The sequence below is a fragment of the Gossypium raimondii genome, chromosome 6 (genome assembly GCF_025698545.1).
Source record: "Gossypium raimondii isolate GPD5lz chromosome 6, ASM2569854v1, whole genome shotgun sequence".
Lineage (NCBI taxonomy): Eukaryota > Viridiplantae > Streptophyta > Magnoliopsida > Malvales > Malvaceae > Gossypium > Gossypium raimondii.
The window spans coordinates 7,257,889-7,275,941 of NC_068570.1; the positions used below are offsets into that span (position 1 = coordinate 7,257,889).

The 18,053-nt window shown below is 34.2% G+C and overlaps 1 protein-coding gene across 4 annotated transcripts; it reads left to right on the top strand.

Moving 5' to 3' along the window:
- Nucleotides 1–8,805: 8,805 nt before the first annotated feature.
- Nucleotides 8,806–16,189, top strand: LOC105773327 (uncharacterized). Of its 4 annotated transcripts, none has more exons than XM_012595103.2 (7): nt 8,806–8,946; nt 9,208–9,417; nt 11,251–11,337; nt 11,967–12,149; nt 12,241–12,327; nt 12,408–12,479; nt 13,792–16,189. In XM_012595103.2, the coding sequence occupies exons 2-7, from the start codon at nt 9,229–9,231 to the stop codon at nt 15,739–15,741; spliced, it is 2,568 nt and encodes an 855-aa protein (XP_012450557.1). In that variant the 5' UTR covers nt 8,806–8,946; nt 9,208–9,228; the 3' UTR covers nt 15,742–16,189. The 4 variants fall into 4 exon arrangements, with proteins under 4 accessions (XP_012450557.1, XP_012450556.1, XP_012450558.1 ...); XM_012595102.2 differs by having other exon boundaries at nt 8,808–8,946; nt 9,204–9,417; XM_012595104.2 differs by having other exon boundaries at nt 8,809–9,417; nt 11,970–12,149.
- The last annotated feature ends 1,864 nt before the right edge of the window (nt 16,190–18,053 follow it).

Consider the following 18,053-nt stretch of genomic DNA (forward strand, 5'->3'; position numbering starts at 1 on the left):
CCTAAGGGTAGAAAGATATGGCTTTTCTCAATCTTCTCCTATCGCAATTCAAGGATACAAAATGTGAAGTTTTTTTGGTTCTTTTACCCCATTCCCAAGGTGTCATACCAAATGCTCATGCACAATCGTAAAATTTTCTTCTCCGAGAAAACCTTTTCTTATCACTCGGTGATCATTGCCTGTTTGTTCATTGAAGCTTTGTCACCAATACGACATCTTGTTATTTTGTTCAATCAATGTTTGGACAACAAAATCTGAAAAGATAGCCTTTAACTTAGACTCTTCCTTCTTTGATATTTCACCCTTTAAACTTGGTGTTTTCTAAACAATAATCCTGTTTCAGGTTCCTATATTATTTAGAAACTTTTTAGAGTAATATGCAAAACTTCCTTTCTGAAAGTTTTATTAGTCCATTAATCATTATTCCAATGCAACATGTTTGCAAAAAAGAATATAACGATGGATGAAATAGAATTGATTTGAGAGCAAGCTCGAAATGAATGAATTATCAAGGGTAGCAAGAATAAAAGAGGAATTGATTGGAACACGTATCTTGAAAAAGAATGAAGTATTCCAAGAACAACAACAAATTCAATATATAAATAGTATGAAGGTTAGGTGCCCCAGATATCGCAGCTTGAACTTCTCTGTACAAACTTTCTGAAGACTTTCCTGAGTTTGACATGTTTTAGGAGATCTACAGGACTCTGTCGATGCCCCAAGATGTCGCCTTACCCTTTCAGGTATAGCAAGATCACCACATGCCTCAATTTGATCACTTCATGCCCCATTCTGATCAATATTTGAGCCGCCCTTCGAGTTTTCAACTTAAATCCCCTTTGGCCTAAGGTACCCTTTATGGGTTTTCCCCTTAGCCTCTCCATTTTTACTTTTTCATTTTTATCATTTTTCATTTTTTCTTTCATTCATTTTTTTATATATATTTTTTGTTTGACTCAAAGTGCATTTTGCAGGTTTTCACATTGGTCCTTCCTTCTTCTTTAAACGAAGTGTTTCTTAATTGGATCCGATTTTATAGGATTGACAATCTCACTCAGGATCAATGCTCCTCTGAAAATGGTTTTCTTTACAACATATGGACATTCCTGGTTTGGCATTCATTTCCCTTTAGAATCCTTTCGTTAAGGAAGAATCTTTTTCAACATCCAGCCCTCTCGTAGAATTCTCTAAGACGAGCCTATTTATTATGGGCTCATATTATTTATTTATGGTACATCCGACCCTGATGAACAGCTTTTAACCCTTTTCCTAAGGCCAACTGATCACATCGCGATTGGATCCCTCCAATAATCAGTGAGGGGATTTTAATAGGTAAAACTACCTCAATCCTGTAAACCAAAAAAAGAGGTGTTGCCCCAGTACAGATGTTCGACAAACAATGAGGGCAAATGGTAATTTCTCATGCCAGTCCCTGTTCACCTCTAGGTAATTCGGTGACAAAACGTGGTCTCTGCTTCTAAATTGATTTCAGACCTCAGTTATCGTGCTATCATTTAAGTTCAATGCATTTTCCAATACCATCCTCTCTGAAATTCTGTATCGATATAGGATGACCTTGATCCGTGAAGTAGCCTCTCAAAATGAAGCAATGCCCATTAGAAGTCTTCGATAATGGTGATGTCCACGCCCCATTTTGCTCAAAATTTGAGTCGCCCTTTTTCGGGTTTTCAACTCAGATCCACCTTTAGTCAAAGTGCCCTTTGCAGGTTTTCGCCTTGACCTCTCCTTTTTTTTAAATTTTTGACTTTGATTTTTTTTATTTTTTTATTTTTGATTTTTGTTTTTTTTTGTTTTTTTTTGTCTGAACTCACGAGATCAGGCCAGTCCTGGTCATGCTTTTCGACCAGAATCAATGTTATTCTAAAGTCTTCCACATAAGATCTTCCACTTTTATCTTGTATGTGAAAAACCTTCTTTGGTACCAGATTTCTTTCATAGAGCCCTTTTGGGACGCAACTACGACAGAAAACTTTGGATCTTTCTCTTTAATCAGGATAAAATCCAACAACATCTTGAAAGGATGGAAAGTCGACTTCAAATGGGCAAAGCTATGCTGACTCAACGAGAAAGGCATTGCCCCGGCAAAGACAAGAATCGAGACATACCCTGGTATGATCATACAAAGACATCTTTGAACTCTAGAGGTAACTCAACAAGGTCTTGCTTCGTCTCTGTGGTCAGATCAATTCTAGTATTCACCAAGCTCACAATTTCTAATGATTCCTTGAGAGGTAGGATCTGTTTATCCTCTTGTTCTACCATCCTCAACAAGTCCGGAGATAAGCTACAATCTATGTCATCTTCAAAGTTGTGAGATCCCTCTAAACACATGTCTCGCTCAAAAGAAGGTTCTAAGTCTGTAGTAGTGTCATTCATGTCGTTGATATTCAGGGACCTATTTTGGTACAAGAGAATATACAAAAAATGTATGAATTTAAGAATAATTATCTGCGCAGTATGATTATGAATGAATGAAAGAATGATTTGGATGAAAGAATAAAAGAATAAAAATAATCATTCATAAGAAATAAAATAATATTGGTTCAAAAAAAGATCGCAAAGACGCATTTCCATTAAAATAAATATGTTCAAACATGAGCCTATTTCACAAAAGACTTCTTGTTGCCTCTAGGCTAAAAGCAACAAGTGTGTTTTGAGTATTACTCTGAGTAAGCTCTAAATACTACAGGGGTTTCTTTAGAACACTCCCAAGTTTATAAGGGCGAACATCTAATAAGGTCCATTTTCAGTTGTCTTCATGTATGACATTGATATGAACATTTTTTGACCCCTTCACAAAACTCTATCTTGCTGGACCTTAAGTTACTGCTCTTGTATTTGCAGTTGTAGTTGGTCTTGCCTCCCCCTTTGGAATCGTTCAAGTTTTTTAATCTTTGGTCCATGTTTTTCTTCGGGTACCACAAGAATGTTGATTTTCCAAATTAGCTGAAGTAATTTTACTCAATTAGCTTTTAATGGGCTTTAATGCACATGATGTTATGTAATGCAAATGCATGAAATGAATGCAAAAAAGAGACGTTGATTCTTGGTTCAATTCTATTAGATGAACTTTACTAGAAAACAAATCTCTTTACATAAAGCGAATATATATAGACGGCTTTGCCTTTATATTCCAAGACAACGATCCTTTTCTTCACTCGTGCGTTAAGATGAATCTCACGAACTCTTCAAAAGGGACATCTCTTTTATCTCCTTTTTGCTTGATCCAGGCATTGACTCGTTGCTCGCTCATCCTCATGATGCTCATTGGCTTCTCTTTAAGAAAGTTCAGCGGCTCTCGAATAATCTTTGTCACCTTGAATCCTTGGGCAACAGAGCAATAGTTGTGTTGTCCTCTATTAAGTTATCATCTTTCTCTTGTTGTGTTTTCTCAGAACATATTCGGGCCACCGTATTATTTTCCACTTTATCAAAAGACACATTTCCTTATGACAAGCTCTCTATTTAACAACCGAACCTGAATCAACACCTCTTTATGATGAAAATGCAATGCAACCATAACAAAATAAAAGAAAATAGGTTAGTACAACACAGAAGCAAACATGAATAAATATAATATCTTTTCGGGTGAATACTAGGGGTTCGAAGTAGTTCTATCTAGGGTGGGCTCCTAAGGTTCACTACATGTGGTTTGTTTCTAAAATAATGGTACCCGAACCAGCAAATTCCTCGATCTTCATCCACTATAGGTTCATATGGACCGAGTTCGGTTCAGGGGAATACATTTCCCTATGGCTGCACGGAGATGAAAATCTCACGAAGACATAGGTACGGATGTATCACGAAAGTGATCCACTATCTTGCATGGAGGTGAAAACCTCACGAAGGACTAGCTTTCTCACTCCCACTTAAAAAGGTGTGACCAACGGTCATGCAATGCAATGCAGAAAGATATAAAAATTTAAAATACAAAGCATGATGAAAACTATAACTCAAAACAAATGAAATGCAATGAGAGGATCGTATATTTAAATCAAATTTTCAACTTTCGACAAAAAGACATGAAATAATCAACTCGTGGCTTGACTCTCTTATTTAAAGTCCCCAGCGGAGTCGCCAAGCTGTTGACACCATTTTTTTGGATGAAAACGGGGTCGACTTGGGTTTTGAAAATGAAAATGAAAACGGGAGTCGCCACTAATCCTTTTTGATAAGGTGTGATTGGGTCACCTTGAAAAGTGGTTGTTTTTAATAAACGATTTGATTTTATTAAAACAACAGTTTTGGTCCACGAAATTCAGAAAAATGGGTTCGGGAGTCGGTTACGCACGAGGAAGGATTAGCACCCTCGATACGCCCAAAATTGGTACCTAGTTGATTACTTAATGTCTTAATGTCGAAAATTGAGAACTTTGGAGAATTTTAAAAATACGATCATTTTATTAAAACGTTGAAAATTTTCAAGTAAAAGGGGATATTTCACGTTATTCGAGAAAGAGAATCATATCCAGTAAGTTAGGACACAATGTCTCGAATTCCCGATACGCGAATAAAAAAGCTTATTTAAAAGATATTTAATTATCTTGGATTTAAAAAAGGGATCACGACCAGTAAGTTAGGACACGATCATTTTTTAATTCCCGATATCGTTTAAAACTTGAGTTTAAAAAAATCGTGTAATAAAGTTTAAAAGAATATTCAATTTTTTAAATCAAATGAAGAAATCGCAACCCAATACGTTAGGGCACAATTTATCAAAATATTAAACATTGAATATTACATTTATTTCGAAAAATCCTCGTTTCGAGAAAACAACGTGTCACATCCAATGCGTTAGGACACAACATATTGAATTCTTGATAACGAGCTTTTATCATTTTTAAAAGAGTAATCCCGATTATTTAGATTCAACGAAAAAATCGAACCCAATACGTTAGGGCTCGATTCTCTCAAGATCTAAAATACCGAATATTACTTATATTTTAAAAGTTCTTTTTGAAATCTAAATAAAAATGGGTGTAATGAAACAATGATGATAATGTATGTAAAATAATCACGAGCAAAACAAAATATAAATAAATAATGAGAACAATATATAAAAATACCAAACAGACAAACCTAAGCAAGATAAAATAACAATAGCGGATATGTACATGAAGAAAATAAATAAAGATATATATATGAATTATAAAAATAATGGAAATATATAAAACATGTATATATGAAAGTATGTATATATATAAATTAAAGAGTATATAAAAAGTATAGAATTACGTGTCTATATATATGAAAATTAAGAATATGTATATAAATATATATGTATATATAAGGTATAGAAAACATATATATATAAATACATATATAAAAGAGTATAGATATATAAGAAAATATAAACATATATATAAAATAAGGCGTAAAGATATATAAATAGTTATATAATAGTAATATAATAGGACAAGTTTATTTAAATTTAAATAAGTGAAAAATAAAAATATAACAATAATAATATAAGGCTAATGGTATAATATAATAGTAATAACAAGATTAAAAATAGTTAGTTTAACAGTAAAATAGCTAAAACAAAAAGGATTAAATTGAAAATAAACAAAATCTTAAGGGGCGAAATCAAAAATAAAAAACGGATTAAATCGCGACACGCGCAACAGGAAGGGGACTTGAAAGGCAATATTCCCTGTCGATGGAACGGCACCGTTCTGGTAGACCCGTGCGCATGGTCTCTGGACCATATTAAAACAGAAGAAAATTCTATGTGGCCAAAATCAAAAAAATAAAAGGATCGCATCGAACACGCCACAAAGGAGGGGGGACCTATGGCGCAAATATCCCCTGAAAGCAAAACGCGCGGATCTTTCCCCACGGTCGGGTCACCATGCATGGTCGAGAGACCAAAACGACGCCGTTTTGGTCTTTGAACCCTAGATTCAAAAACGGCGCCGTTTTACAGGGTATTTAAACCCATTTTTGCTTCACAAAAACATTTCAAACACCTCTCTTAAAAAATAAAATAAAAAAAACCCTTTTTTCCTCTCAAGAGGTCCGGCCCTTTGGGGTTCTAAGGCCCCTGTTGCGCCGCCGCTTTGCTCGCCACACCGCCACTGCCTCCGACGGCCGACGAAGCGCTGGAGAGGCGTTCGAAGTTCCTTCCCCAGTGAGTCTTTTTTTTATTTTTCTCTTTTTTTTTTGTTTTCGTATATATATATATAATAAAATAAAAATAAAAGTAAATATCTAGATAAATACCTAAAAATCGAGATAGAAACTTGAAGGTGTCCTTTTTTATTTTCTGTTTTTTTTAAAAAGAAGCCCTCCGTTACAATGGTTTCAATCGGTTTTTTTATACCGATTTCAAAACAGAAAAATCCCCCCTTTACATTGGTTTGAATGGCTTTATATAGCCCTAATACATTTTTTATATTATTTGTTGTCTTTTCTTCTTGTAGATGGCAGTGCAAGTGGAGGCGGTCTTGGTGCAAGCAGTGGAGCGGTGGTGGCAGAGTTGGTGGTGACAGAGGCGGCAGCAGTAGAGGAAGACCCTAGGTGTGCCGCACCTAGGGTTAGGGTTACCCTTCTCTCTTTTTTTTTTTGTTTTCTGATTTGGACTGAATTTTTTATTAGGTTTGTGATTTTGGGCCTGTTGTATTTGGTTTGTTGGATTTGGGTTGGTTATTGGGCTGATTGGGCTAGTGTTGGGTTTGGTCAGTTGGGTAGGTCAAAATGGGCCCGTACAAATTATATTTTCAAATTTTATCGTTTGCTTGTTCGACCAACAGTATAAAAAAACAGTTCTTTCATCAATCAAAACTAGTTCTTTTACAACTGGATAGGTCGGTTGGGTCGGTTGGACCGAAAACTAAACTGGGTGTTAGTTCAAAGATAGTTGTTGAAATCAATTGAATTGCGAGTTGGTACAGACCGAATGATTCGAGCTACAAAAGATTGTTGAATTGATTTTCTCTATTTTTAAATATTTTTTTATTTTTATGATTTTTTTAAATAATTTATTTGATCAGAAAGAACAAATTAATCAAACAAGAAATTGGTGATATCGATTTGACCATTAGTCCAATTCGAAAACCTTGATTAAGTAAAAATATATAAAAATAAGATTTTTGTCTTTTTTTTACACATGAAAATTTTAATGGTTATCATTTTTAAATAAATTTAACGGTATGACTAATAATTGAATTAAAATAATAATTTAGGTACTCCTTGTGGCAAAAAAATGATTGTACCAAAATAGGAAAAATAACATACTTTAGATACCAATTTGTGAATTAAACTTATTCTATAAAAAAATAGACTTAACGGTTTGATTAATGGTTAAATTAAATATAATTTAGGTGTTACTTTTGACAAAAAATCTAAAATGAAAAAAAATTTAGGCCATACGTTAAACCTACATTCTTAAATATTTTACTTATTTAAAATTTTAAAATACAAGATTTTATATTGAAAAATCATAGGAAATTTTGTTTTATTTTAAAAATTTCAAAATAATGAAAGATGTACACAAATATCAATTTACACCAATTTCAAAATCTCATACATATATTAAAGCTAAAACCACTAACAAAAAAGTATAAAAACATTTTTGTCCTAAACATAATTTGCTATGCTTGATTTTAAAAATTTTGAATATCCTGTATAATAAATTATATTTGTTTTTGACATTTTAATTGACTTCCTTACATATATATATTGAGTAATTTTTTTCTTTTAACTATAAAACTTACAAAATAACTCTATTTACCGTCATTAACTTTATAACGGATGAGGTTGCAATTCAAAATTGGTATAATAATAAATTTAACCCTCAACAGTTATAAATTATCTAATTTAATCCTGATTTTAAAAATAAAAATACATAAAATTTTTCAAAAGTTTATGAATATTTTGAGTGAGGCAAATTATTTTGAATCTTCACCTTACTTTAAACACTCAAACCAATTGTTAATTTCGGTGAAAAGTTTAAAAGTAAATCACCTAATTTTCAAATTTTACTTTGGTCACCGAAAATAAAAAGTTTGCAATATGGCCATTGTTATTATATAATTTTATCATTTTAGTAACTTTCATTTCATAATTTTATCATTTTAGTCATCCGCCATTAGTTTGTCTCTACATACGCTCATTTTAGGCACCCCAACTTTAGTAATTTTTCTTTTTGGCCACTCATTTTAAAAAAAAGTATTTTATTTTTAAATAATTGGATTTCTTACCAAATTGTAATATTTTCAGTGGTATTTGTAATGATTTTAGTAAATACCCAATTTTATATAACTTTGTGTTTTTTTTTATAAAATTATTGAATTTCTTACAACTTTGTGATGATTTTAGTAAATAACATAATTTCATACGATGTTAATGTTTACCTAAATTATTACAATTTTGTAATTTACTAAATATCATACGGAATTACTGAATTTCTTACAGGATTACTATTTTTTATTTTACAAATTCACTAAATTTCTCACAAAATTATTGAATTTCTTACACTATTATAAAATACAGTAAATTATTAGGACTTTTACAACGTAAATTAGAAATATTATAAAATCATTAAATTTCTTACTGGTAATATAGATTTTTTTATCTCTTAAAATATTAAATAATTTAAAAATTAGTAAATCTCGAAATTTCATTTTAAATATTTAAAAAAGAAAAGAAAATTTTAAGGCTCTTTGAGTGAGGTTTATCTCCAAGATGGTGGTTTATCTCTAATTTCGCCATTCTTATTATTATTACACTAATCGCAAAGACTCTAAGTTGGAATCTTTATAAGATAAAAGAATTCCATACCCTTCCGTAGTTTAATACTTCAACTCATTTTGGACTTCAAAGAAAAAAAAACAAAGGAAAAGAGAAAAGAGAAAAGAAAAAAAAAGGAAGGCAAAATCTCTCATTCCCCCTCCTGGAGTCTATCTCTCCCCGAATTGGGTCGGCGTAGGTTTTTACCGTCTCTTACATTTATCCCTCATTTCTTCATTTCTGCAAATCAGGAGACACCCATCCCAAAATAACGCTCGCCCATTGTCCTCTTTTGCAATTTCTCCTAAACCTTTTCAGGACTCTCTACTAGCAAAAATCCCCAAATGATTTTTTTAAAAAAAAATGCTATACCACATTCTTAGCTAGGGTTTTTTTATTCGCTACGCCTGAGATTCTTTTTTTTTATTAAATTTTAATTTCAATTTTCTTAGCCAGTTTGATTGGTCTGATCTGGTCATGGATTCGCGAGATTCATCATCGTCGCCGGCTCCAAATCGAGATAGTTCCGCCGGCGAAGACGATGGCGTCCTTCCCGTTACTGCTGCACTCGCTAAAGAAGCCGCTCTTCACTTCCAGTCTAGAAATTTCTCCGAGTGCGTCGATGTGTTGGATCAGCTAAAGGTGAAAAAGGAAGGCGATCCAAAGGTATTTTTCTTTTTTCAAATTATTTCGCACATGCACGTATTAGTTTCGTTAGTAGATGCGATTGACCCGATTCATTTCTTATCTCTTATCTTTTTTTTATTTGTTTATTCCTTAAGTTGGAATTTTAACTTTATTTTATCGCGTTTTGTTGTGTAATTTTCCGACTCGCTAAAACTTGATTATCAGCTGATTACGGTTGCTGAATTTCTTAAACGAATTAAGCTTAATACTCTAATGTTCACTTCTTTTTTGTATAGTTAATGATTATCATCATTTACGTTACCGTGGATTTTAGAAACCCCATAACTATTCTTACTATTGCTGTATTGTGTTTTCACTATATATATTTAACTCATTAATTCCATTGTCGATTTTATTATCTACACTTAAAGGCATTCATGGCTGTCAGTTAACTTGCTTGGGGCGTTTTTGAACTTTCATATAGGATAGTAATCGTGTACTTAATAAGCATGTAGCAGATTAGTAGTGTCCCATGTGGAGATTTTAGCTTCCCAGTGGTGCACTGAATAGTCCTTTTTTTTTTCATGGAGACAGTAGATTCTTTTATGTTAAGCATACTACCAAATAGTGTATTCCATTGCAATTCCTCCTAGGCTCCTGCTAATGAATGATATGGATGTTTGAGTTATGATTTAGTTTAATTGAATTTCAAATGCAATTTATCCTGTGGTGCTTAATTGAGTAAAACCTAGTCAATATATGTCAAGTTGGACTAGAGGGTAGTTATCAAAGATGAAATTCAGAGTTGGTTACAGTGCTATCATCGTTTTATTGTTAGGCTGGAGAACTATACACTGACATTTGTGTCATGTGCTATGATATGTTACAAAATATTATGGGCTCTCTCTTTCAGCAAGGAAATGGTTAATATTTTATTCTCAAGTTATCAGAGAGTTTTAGTAAATACTAGCATGTTACGGATACTTTTTGTAATGCATCAAAAGAAATAATGTTGAGCTGGAGTCGACTAAGAGCATTTCCAGTTCCTCTAATTTTTAAGTAGTTTCTGAGTACAATGATGTTTCATGACCTCCTAAATTGTTGATATCATAAATTTCAATGTTTAGTTACTCGTATTGGGTCAACTAAATAAAAAATTCAATGAAATGAGTGTGAGAATGTTAACTGGCAACTAGTTTTTGCTGAATGTATATTATATTAAATTGAGATGCTTTTTTCTTTTAAAACTTTTTAGGCTACTCTGGCTGGCTATATATTAATTTAGAAAAAATTCTATATTACTATTAAAATAAAATTAATGATTTTCAAAATGCAATTTTTAAAATTTTAAAACAGCTTTAAATTAATTTTCCATTTTAGGCTATTTTAAAGATTATGTTAATTTTATCCAAGCCAAAACAAGAAAGTGTCTTAATTCAAAAATGAACCAAGTAAAAGAATGGATAATAAATTGATTCAAAAAAAAAAAAAAAGTGCTAGTGGTTCTATCATTCAAGATTTGACGGCTTCAAGGCTGAAATTATTGTTATACAACTTTCAGATTCTACTCAATGTAGTGAAGAAATTATCTAAATATATCTGGGATGGAACTTTTGGTAGCATGTCGAAATAGTTTTTGTAGTGCTAACTAGTACTTATAACATGCTGTAGTAAAATTGAGTATTTATTTGATCAGAATGGATTTTTATTTTATCAAATTTGTCAGCATGAATAAGTTCAGCTGCGGCAGGATTTGTAAGCATGAATACATTAATCAATAACTTCACTTGAGTAGCTTTTTACTTCTTTTTTAAGTTTTCCCTCTCTGTGGGTGCCGTTAAAAGTATTTTGATCCAATCGATTGTTCAACAGGTTCTTCATAATATTGCAATTGCGGAAATATTTCGGGATGGTTGCTCAGATCCAAAGAAGTTGCTTGAAGTCCTTAACGATGTCAAGGTACACATGATTTTTTACCTCCTGGTTTCCTTGGCTGTGCTCTCCCACGAATTTTCTCATTATTAATCAAGTTATGTACCTTCTGTAAAGAATGATTGTCTTGGCCCGTCTATTAAATAACATTGAAGTCATGTTTTCCCCAGTTGAAATGGAAGGTGAGTGGACATCTACTGCTGCAGATACTATAGCAAAATTTTAAACAAATATGAAAAACTTATTTTCATCTTCTACTTGATTGAAATATTTTTTGTGAAGCAATTCTCCTATGCTTAAATGAAAGTTGTTTATAGGTTGTTTTTCAATTGCTATCACAATTGGGTTAGACTTTCAGCAATATGAACTGTGATTACCATTATGAAATCACCACTAGTTAGTATTTACACTAGGAGATTTGCTATGACATTTATGTATTTGATCACATTTGATTTGGGCCTGAGGCTCCTGTAGTTGAGTCTTGTGATGAATTCATTTTATTTCTCCCAGTCGCTCTAAATAGGAAAAAACAATTTTGAGTAGGAGATTTATTGCTAGTTGGATAGAGATTTGCATTGCTATGTCCATAATTTATTTTAATTTAATCTACTCCTGCAATATTTTTTTACATCTTTCTCTCATTTCTGCTGATTCAGAAGAGAAGTGAGGAGCTTGTTCATGCATCTAGGGAACAGGCGGAGTCTGGTAGCAATGGTGGTAATAAATTTACTTCGGGCTCAAAAGGCAGTGGTACAACTATTCAGCAGTTCTCTTCTTCAGATAGCGCCAGTGTTATTTACACAGTTGAATCTGATGCCTCTGTGGCTGCACTAAACATAGTATGCCCTCTTTTTGTACTTTCAAGAGCTCAGGATATCTTTTCATCAATGGCTTGCAGTAACATGTTTGTTGTGAATTGATTTAATATAGGCAGTCATTTGGTTCCACCTTCATGAATACTCAAAGGCATTATCAGTTCTTGAACCTCTGTATCAAAACATTGAACCAATAGATGAGGTATTTATTTTTTTTTATTGTCATTTTGTTTAAACATTTGTTGGTTTGTTTTAATTGCTTCCCTTTTTATTTATATGCAGACAACAGCCCTTCATATCTGCTTATTGCTGCTGGATGTTGTGTTAGCTTGCCGTGATGCTTCGAAAGCTGCTGTAAGTTCTAAATATTTGTAGTGTTGTTGCTTGGAATTCCTTCCAAATTGAAAATTCCTTGCTAATATCTATTGGACCAATTTACCTTGTACTTGGGGGTTGAGGAAAGTAAAAGATGATAAAAAACTAGCTTGTGTATAGTGATGTGCAAATTTGTCTACTTACAATTTTGATAAGCACATTTTAAGATGACATCGAAGTGCTTTATTGTTAAGAATGATCATGGTAAGATGGCTATGACTAATTGCTGGCCTTGTGCTTGGAGGTTGGGGAAAGAAAAATATGATTAAAAGGAGCTTGCATACTGTGATTTGTGGTTTGTCTGCCTTACAAATTTGATAAGCACGTTTTTAGAGTAAATGTTCATTCAGTTTCTTGTCCTTACTATTTTGTGCTCATTGTTCTTATTGCTATTTCCATCTTGCATTTTATGTATAGGATGTCAGCATTTTCTTTCTGACCACCCAACACTGTCCACAAATGCCTCTGTAATTAATGGTATTTCAAAGTGGTCTGTGTCCTGTGATAAGGCTAGCTTGAATTGTCAGTTTGTCACAAATAACAATTAATTAGATAAGCCTTTATTGTTATTATTGTTATTATTTCTTTTGTAATTTTTTTTTATGTTTGTATTAGCATGTCTTAAATAATATACAGAACGCTCTTATGTTATTGCATACTTTTGATGCTACTGTTAGCCCTCACTTCTTGCAATTGTCACATTTATATCTTAGCAAAGAACTATTTCTGCTCAGCGTTTCCCTTTCCCTCAATCCTGCTTAAATGTCCCTAGAGAAATGGAGTGATTTATCTTAAACTTCCTTGTCCCATGAAAAATGCTTAGTCTTTTCTGGTTGTGAATTTAGGATTCTATAGCTGTACTGCTTTTCATTGGTTATTTAGATAGTTTGGGGCTAAATTTTTATTATATGGTATTGGCTTTTGGATTTCTTTCATATTTTAGGTTTCCATTTCAGCATAGCTATCTAACTCTGTTCAGAGTTTGGATTATTATAAACCCGGTTTGTACTCTGTTCAGTTCTTATGTAATACACCTTATGTTGCTTATTGTTTGAAAGTACTTTGTAATAAATTGGTGACAAGATGGTTTAACATCTTGTAGGTCATACTTGGTTTGAAGATGTAAATAGGAGATAATTTCTAGCATCTTTGCTGATCTTTTGAAAACTATCGTTTACGGCATCCACTGTTGGTCTAGATGTTATGGGAGGTTTTACCATGTTAATGTTTTGTTTAAAATTAATGTTCGTATCTTATACACTTGACACTAAGCAGCTTTAGTTATGTGCAGGATGTTTTAAATTATTTGGAAAAAGCATTTGGTGTTGGCAATGTGAGCCAAGGGGAAAATGGTAACATGACCACTACCCTGCAATCCACGAATCTAGTTGGAAAATCTTCCTCTGTTCCTAGCAGCTCTTTCGTCTCAGATGCGTCTAGTTCAGACTTAGCTGCTAGTGTAAATGCCTCTGAGAATCCTCTATCTAGAACTTTATCAGAAGACCGACTGGATGAAATGTTTTCGACCCTGGATATTGGTGGACAGAACTTACCACGGCCTACTGATCTTACATCTGCAAATGATCATGCCCGGATCACGGTTGATAGATCAATCTCTGGTGTTGATTTAAAGCTGATGTTGCAACTTTACAAGGTTCGGTTTTTGCTGCTCACTAGAAATGTAAAGCTAGCAAAACGCGAAGTGAAGCATGCTATGAACATTGCTCGAGGGAGAGATTCATCTATGGCTCTCCTTTTGAAGGCCCAGCTTGAGTATGCTCGTGGAAACCATCGAAAAGCCATCAAGTTGTTGATGGCATCAAGTAATCGGACAGATGCAGCAACTTCAAGCATGTTCAACAACAATCTAGGCTGCATTTACTATAAGCTTGGGAAGTATCATACATCTGCAGTTTTCTTTTCCAAGGCACTCAGTATTTGTTCATCTCTTCGGAAGGAGAAGCCTCTAAAGCTATTAACATTCTCACAGGACAAATCTCTGCTCATAACATATAACTGTGGGTTGCAGTACTTGGCATGTGGGAAACCGATACTTGCTGCTCGCTGTTTCCAGAAGGCAAGTTCAATTTTCTACAAAAGACCCCACCTGTGGCTTCGGCTTGCTGAATGTTGTCTAATGGCTGTAGAAAAAGGACTTGTAAAAGGAAATCAAACTCCATCAGACAAATCAGAAATTAGAGCCAATGTTATTGGCAAGGGTAGGTGGAGGAAACTTCTAATAGAATATGGGGTTTCAAGAAATGGACATGTAGATTCTGTTGAAAAGAATGGTTGGGCTTTAGGTGGTGATGGGCAGCCTAAACTTTCATTATCCCTTGCTAGGCAGTGTCTCTATAATGCATTGCACTTGCTGAACCGTTCTGAGTGGAGTAATTCTAAATCTGTTTTACCCTCCAATTCATTCGTGGAGGAGAGTGAATCAAGTGATGGTGCATCTTCCAAGAACCTAATCCATAAGAAGTTACCTGTCATCGAATCCAGGGCTTCAACCATGTTAGTTGGTCTAGTTAACTCAAATGGAGATTTGAAAGAGTCAAAGGGGGGAGCTAATCAGGAGATTGTTCAGAACTCCATCTCCTATTATGAAGATATTCGCAGAAGAGAAAATCAGATGATTAAGCAAGCTCTTCTTGCTAATCTGGCATATGTAGAGTTAGAACTAGATAATCCTTTGAAGGCCCTCTCTGCTGCACTATTGCTGTTAGAACTACCAGGTTGTTCAAGAATTTATATCTTTCTTGGTCACGTCTATGCAGCAGAGGCTCTTTGCTTACTGAACAAACCTAAGGAAGCTGCGGAGCATTTGGCCATTTATTTGTCTGGGGGCAATAACATTGAATTGCCGTTTAGTCAAGAGGACTTTGAGCAGTGGCGAGTAGAAAAACCTGTTGATTGCGAAGAACCAATTGGAGGAGCAGCAGCTGCCAAGAATCCTTCTCATGAGGGCTTGCAGGAATTCATGTTTCTGAAGCCAGAAGAGGCACGTGGAACCCTTTACACTAATCTTGCCGCTGTGTCTGCAATACAAGGTGAACTTGAGCGGGCCCACCATTTTGTGACACAAGCATTGTCCCTGGTACCAAACAGCAGCAAAGCCACTATGACTGCAATTTACGTCGATCTCATGCTCGGTAAGTCACAAGAAGCTCTGCCCAAGTTAAAACATTGTAGTCACGTCAGATTCCTTCCCAGCAGTCTACAGTTGAATAAATCCTCTTAATTGTTGTGTGGGTGGTTACAAATTTGACCGGGAGTGGACCACCACACGGTAGTTAGCCAGATAGATCATCAATCCTTTTAGAGGATTTGTATCATATATAATATAGTTCAAATTCAGATAATAAGTTTTTTGGCTTTTTCTTCTCCCTTTTAAAATTTCCACATCTAGGGTTCATTTTTCAGTGGTGGGGCTGATTTTCCACCTGTGAATTTGAGATTATGTAGTAGTTCCAATTCAGGCTTATATTGTGTTCTAGTGGCTAATCCCCTCTGGTATTTGAAGAATAGAGAGATTTAAACGGCATAGATTTTTGTTCATTTTGGATTTGAAATCCTGAGTCATTCATTCAAAACGGGTTATTGCTTTGCCTTCCAATTTTCTTAATTCTTCATATATGTAATACCCTGTAATCATTTTAGAATTCAAATACTCATTTTCCATGTCTGAACACTCGCGATGTTGGATTAATTTCTGGACTTGACAATTAATTCAATCTGTGGACGGGTATGTTCTGCGATACGACTCTTACATATATCTTCCAAATTCCAACTATAATCCTTCGCAGTAACCATTTATTATATTATGAAAGGGGAATATAATTAAGGTGGGTTTGGTTACAAGACAATGTGAGATTTTGCGGAAGACAAATATTATTTTGAATCGGTACTTTTATCTTGCTAACTACGTCAAGATTTTGGAATATAGAGGTAATTTCGATACTATTTATTTCGACAGTCTTACATTTTCTTGGTAATGTTTTTTTTTTCTTTTCAATATTATCCCATCTCTAGTGAAGTTAATTCATTTTACTTAAACTAAAACGAAACAATAATGATAAGAGGTAATATAATTTTTGGCTCCTGAATTTGGTAAGTAGGTCCACATTGACCTCTAAATTTTTTTTTTATCCCCTTTCACCTGTGAACTTGAAAATAATGTATTTAAGTCCATCCTATTAATGGAAGTGAAAAATAGAGGATAATATAACTTTTGGCCCTTGAACTTGGCAAGCAAGTCCATATTGCCCCTGAACTTGATAATTAGGTTCACTTTAGTATATGTGCTTTTTTTTTGTCCATTTTAAACTTGACAACTAGGTCCATTTTGATCCCTGAACTTGAAAAATCTAAAAGTTTGATGATGTAGCACTCTGAGTTTGAAAAATAACTTTTTTTTAGAGGATGATATGATACAATCTCAAAGAGTAACACCCTCACCTGACTCGATCGCCGAATCCGGGTATGGAGTGTCACAATTGAACTGGACTGGTCCTAACTACAAATTTCCTACTTAACTATTTTTGGAGAACAAATTTCATTACTCATCAATAATTATTCTTACAACTGAAACCTTAAATGAAAATATGACTTACTATCTCTAATTTCAAACTCTAAGGGAACCGCTTGATTACATTATATCTGTCCCCATGGCGAAGTTCCTAAAGGTGCCCCCCTTCCTTGATTCCACACGATCTGGATTGGTCCCTTCTTGAGTTCCTTAGTCAGCGAATCCTGCAATCACAAGTCAACCCTTGTAAGTTCAAATGAACTTAGTGAGTTTCTTCATTGCACAAAATGTACCCTACCTTGTCGGGGTTTAATTAAATACTAATACAACTCCCTGCTCGTTTGGGATATTTCTCTTAAACTGTCATAGTGAATTTTTTACTATTCCCGATCCTATCCTTTCACGGATAGATTGTTGAGTGATTTCCTTCTGACCATTCTACCAACCTTCGATCAACCTTGATAAATCCTCTGAATGTCTCGTCGTTTCTGCGGACTCTATCCTTTCTTTTACTTAAATTCTTTCTTCAACTTATTCTTATTGTGGGTTCTTCCTTTCACCTTATTCTTATAAGGTTATTTTTTGGCCTATCCTTCTACTAATCCTTAAATATCCCCCGTGGGCGACCATTTCAATCTTGTTTAGCCCAAGGCGACTCCTCCTCTTACCTTAATTCGAAGGACTTACTGGCATCCCAACTGTCAAGATAACTTATTGCAATCCCTCGCCACTCTGGCGAATCAAGGTCAGCTTAGTTTCCAACTTGGTCAAACTAGTATTTTGTAATTCGCTTTAGTTGTATTAAATTACCTTGAAACATAACACGCCCTCATGTTATGAGTCGCTATGACCTATCGTACTCAACCAACTATCATGGAGTGGCCATCTGGTTTCACGATTCCTTTTTCATACAGCATCCCCATGTAACTAGCCTTTTGGCTGACACTTCTTTAACGGTTCCCCCTTAAAGAAGAATAGTCTTAACAGTCATACCTGTCACTAGTGTTATCCTTCATTGTACTCTT

Excerpts from the sequence above, each read along its gene's own strand:
- LOC105773327 (XM_012595103.2), top strand. The coding sequence starts at position 9,229 with ATGGATTCGCGAGATTCATCATCGTCGCCGGCTCCAAATCGAGATAGT. Across the intron at positions 12,150-12,240 it reads CTGTGGCTGCACTAAACATA|GCAGTCATTTGGTTCCACCT; the intron begins GTATGCCCTCTT and ends GATTTAATATAG. Across the intron at positions 12,328-12,407 it reads ACATTGAACCAATAGATGAG|ACAACAGCCCTTCATATCTG; the intron begins GTATTTATTTTT and ends ATTTATATGCAG.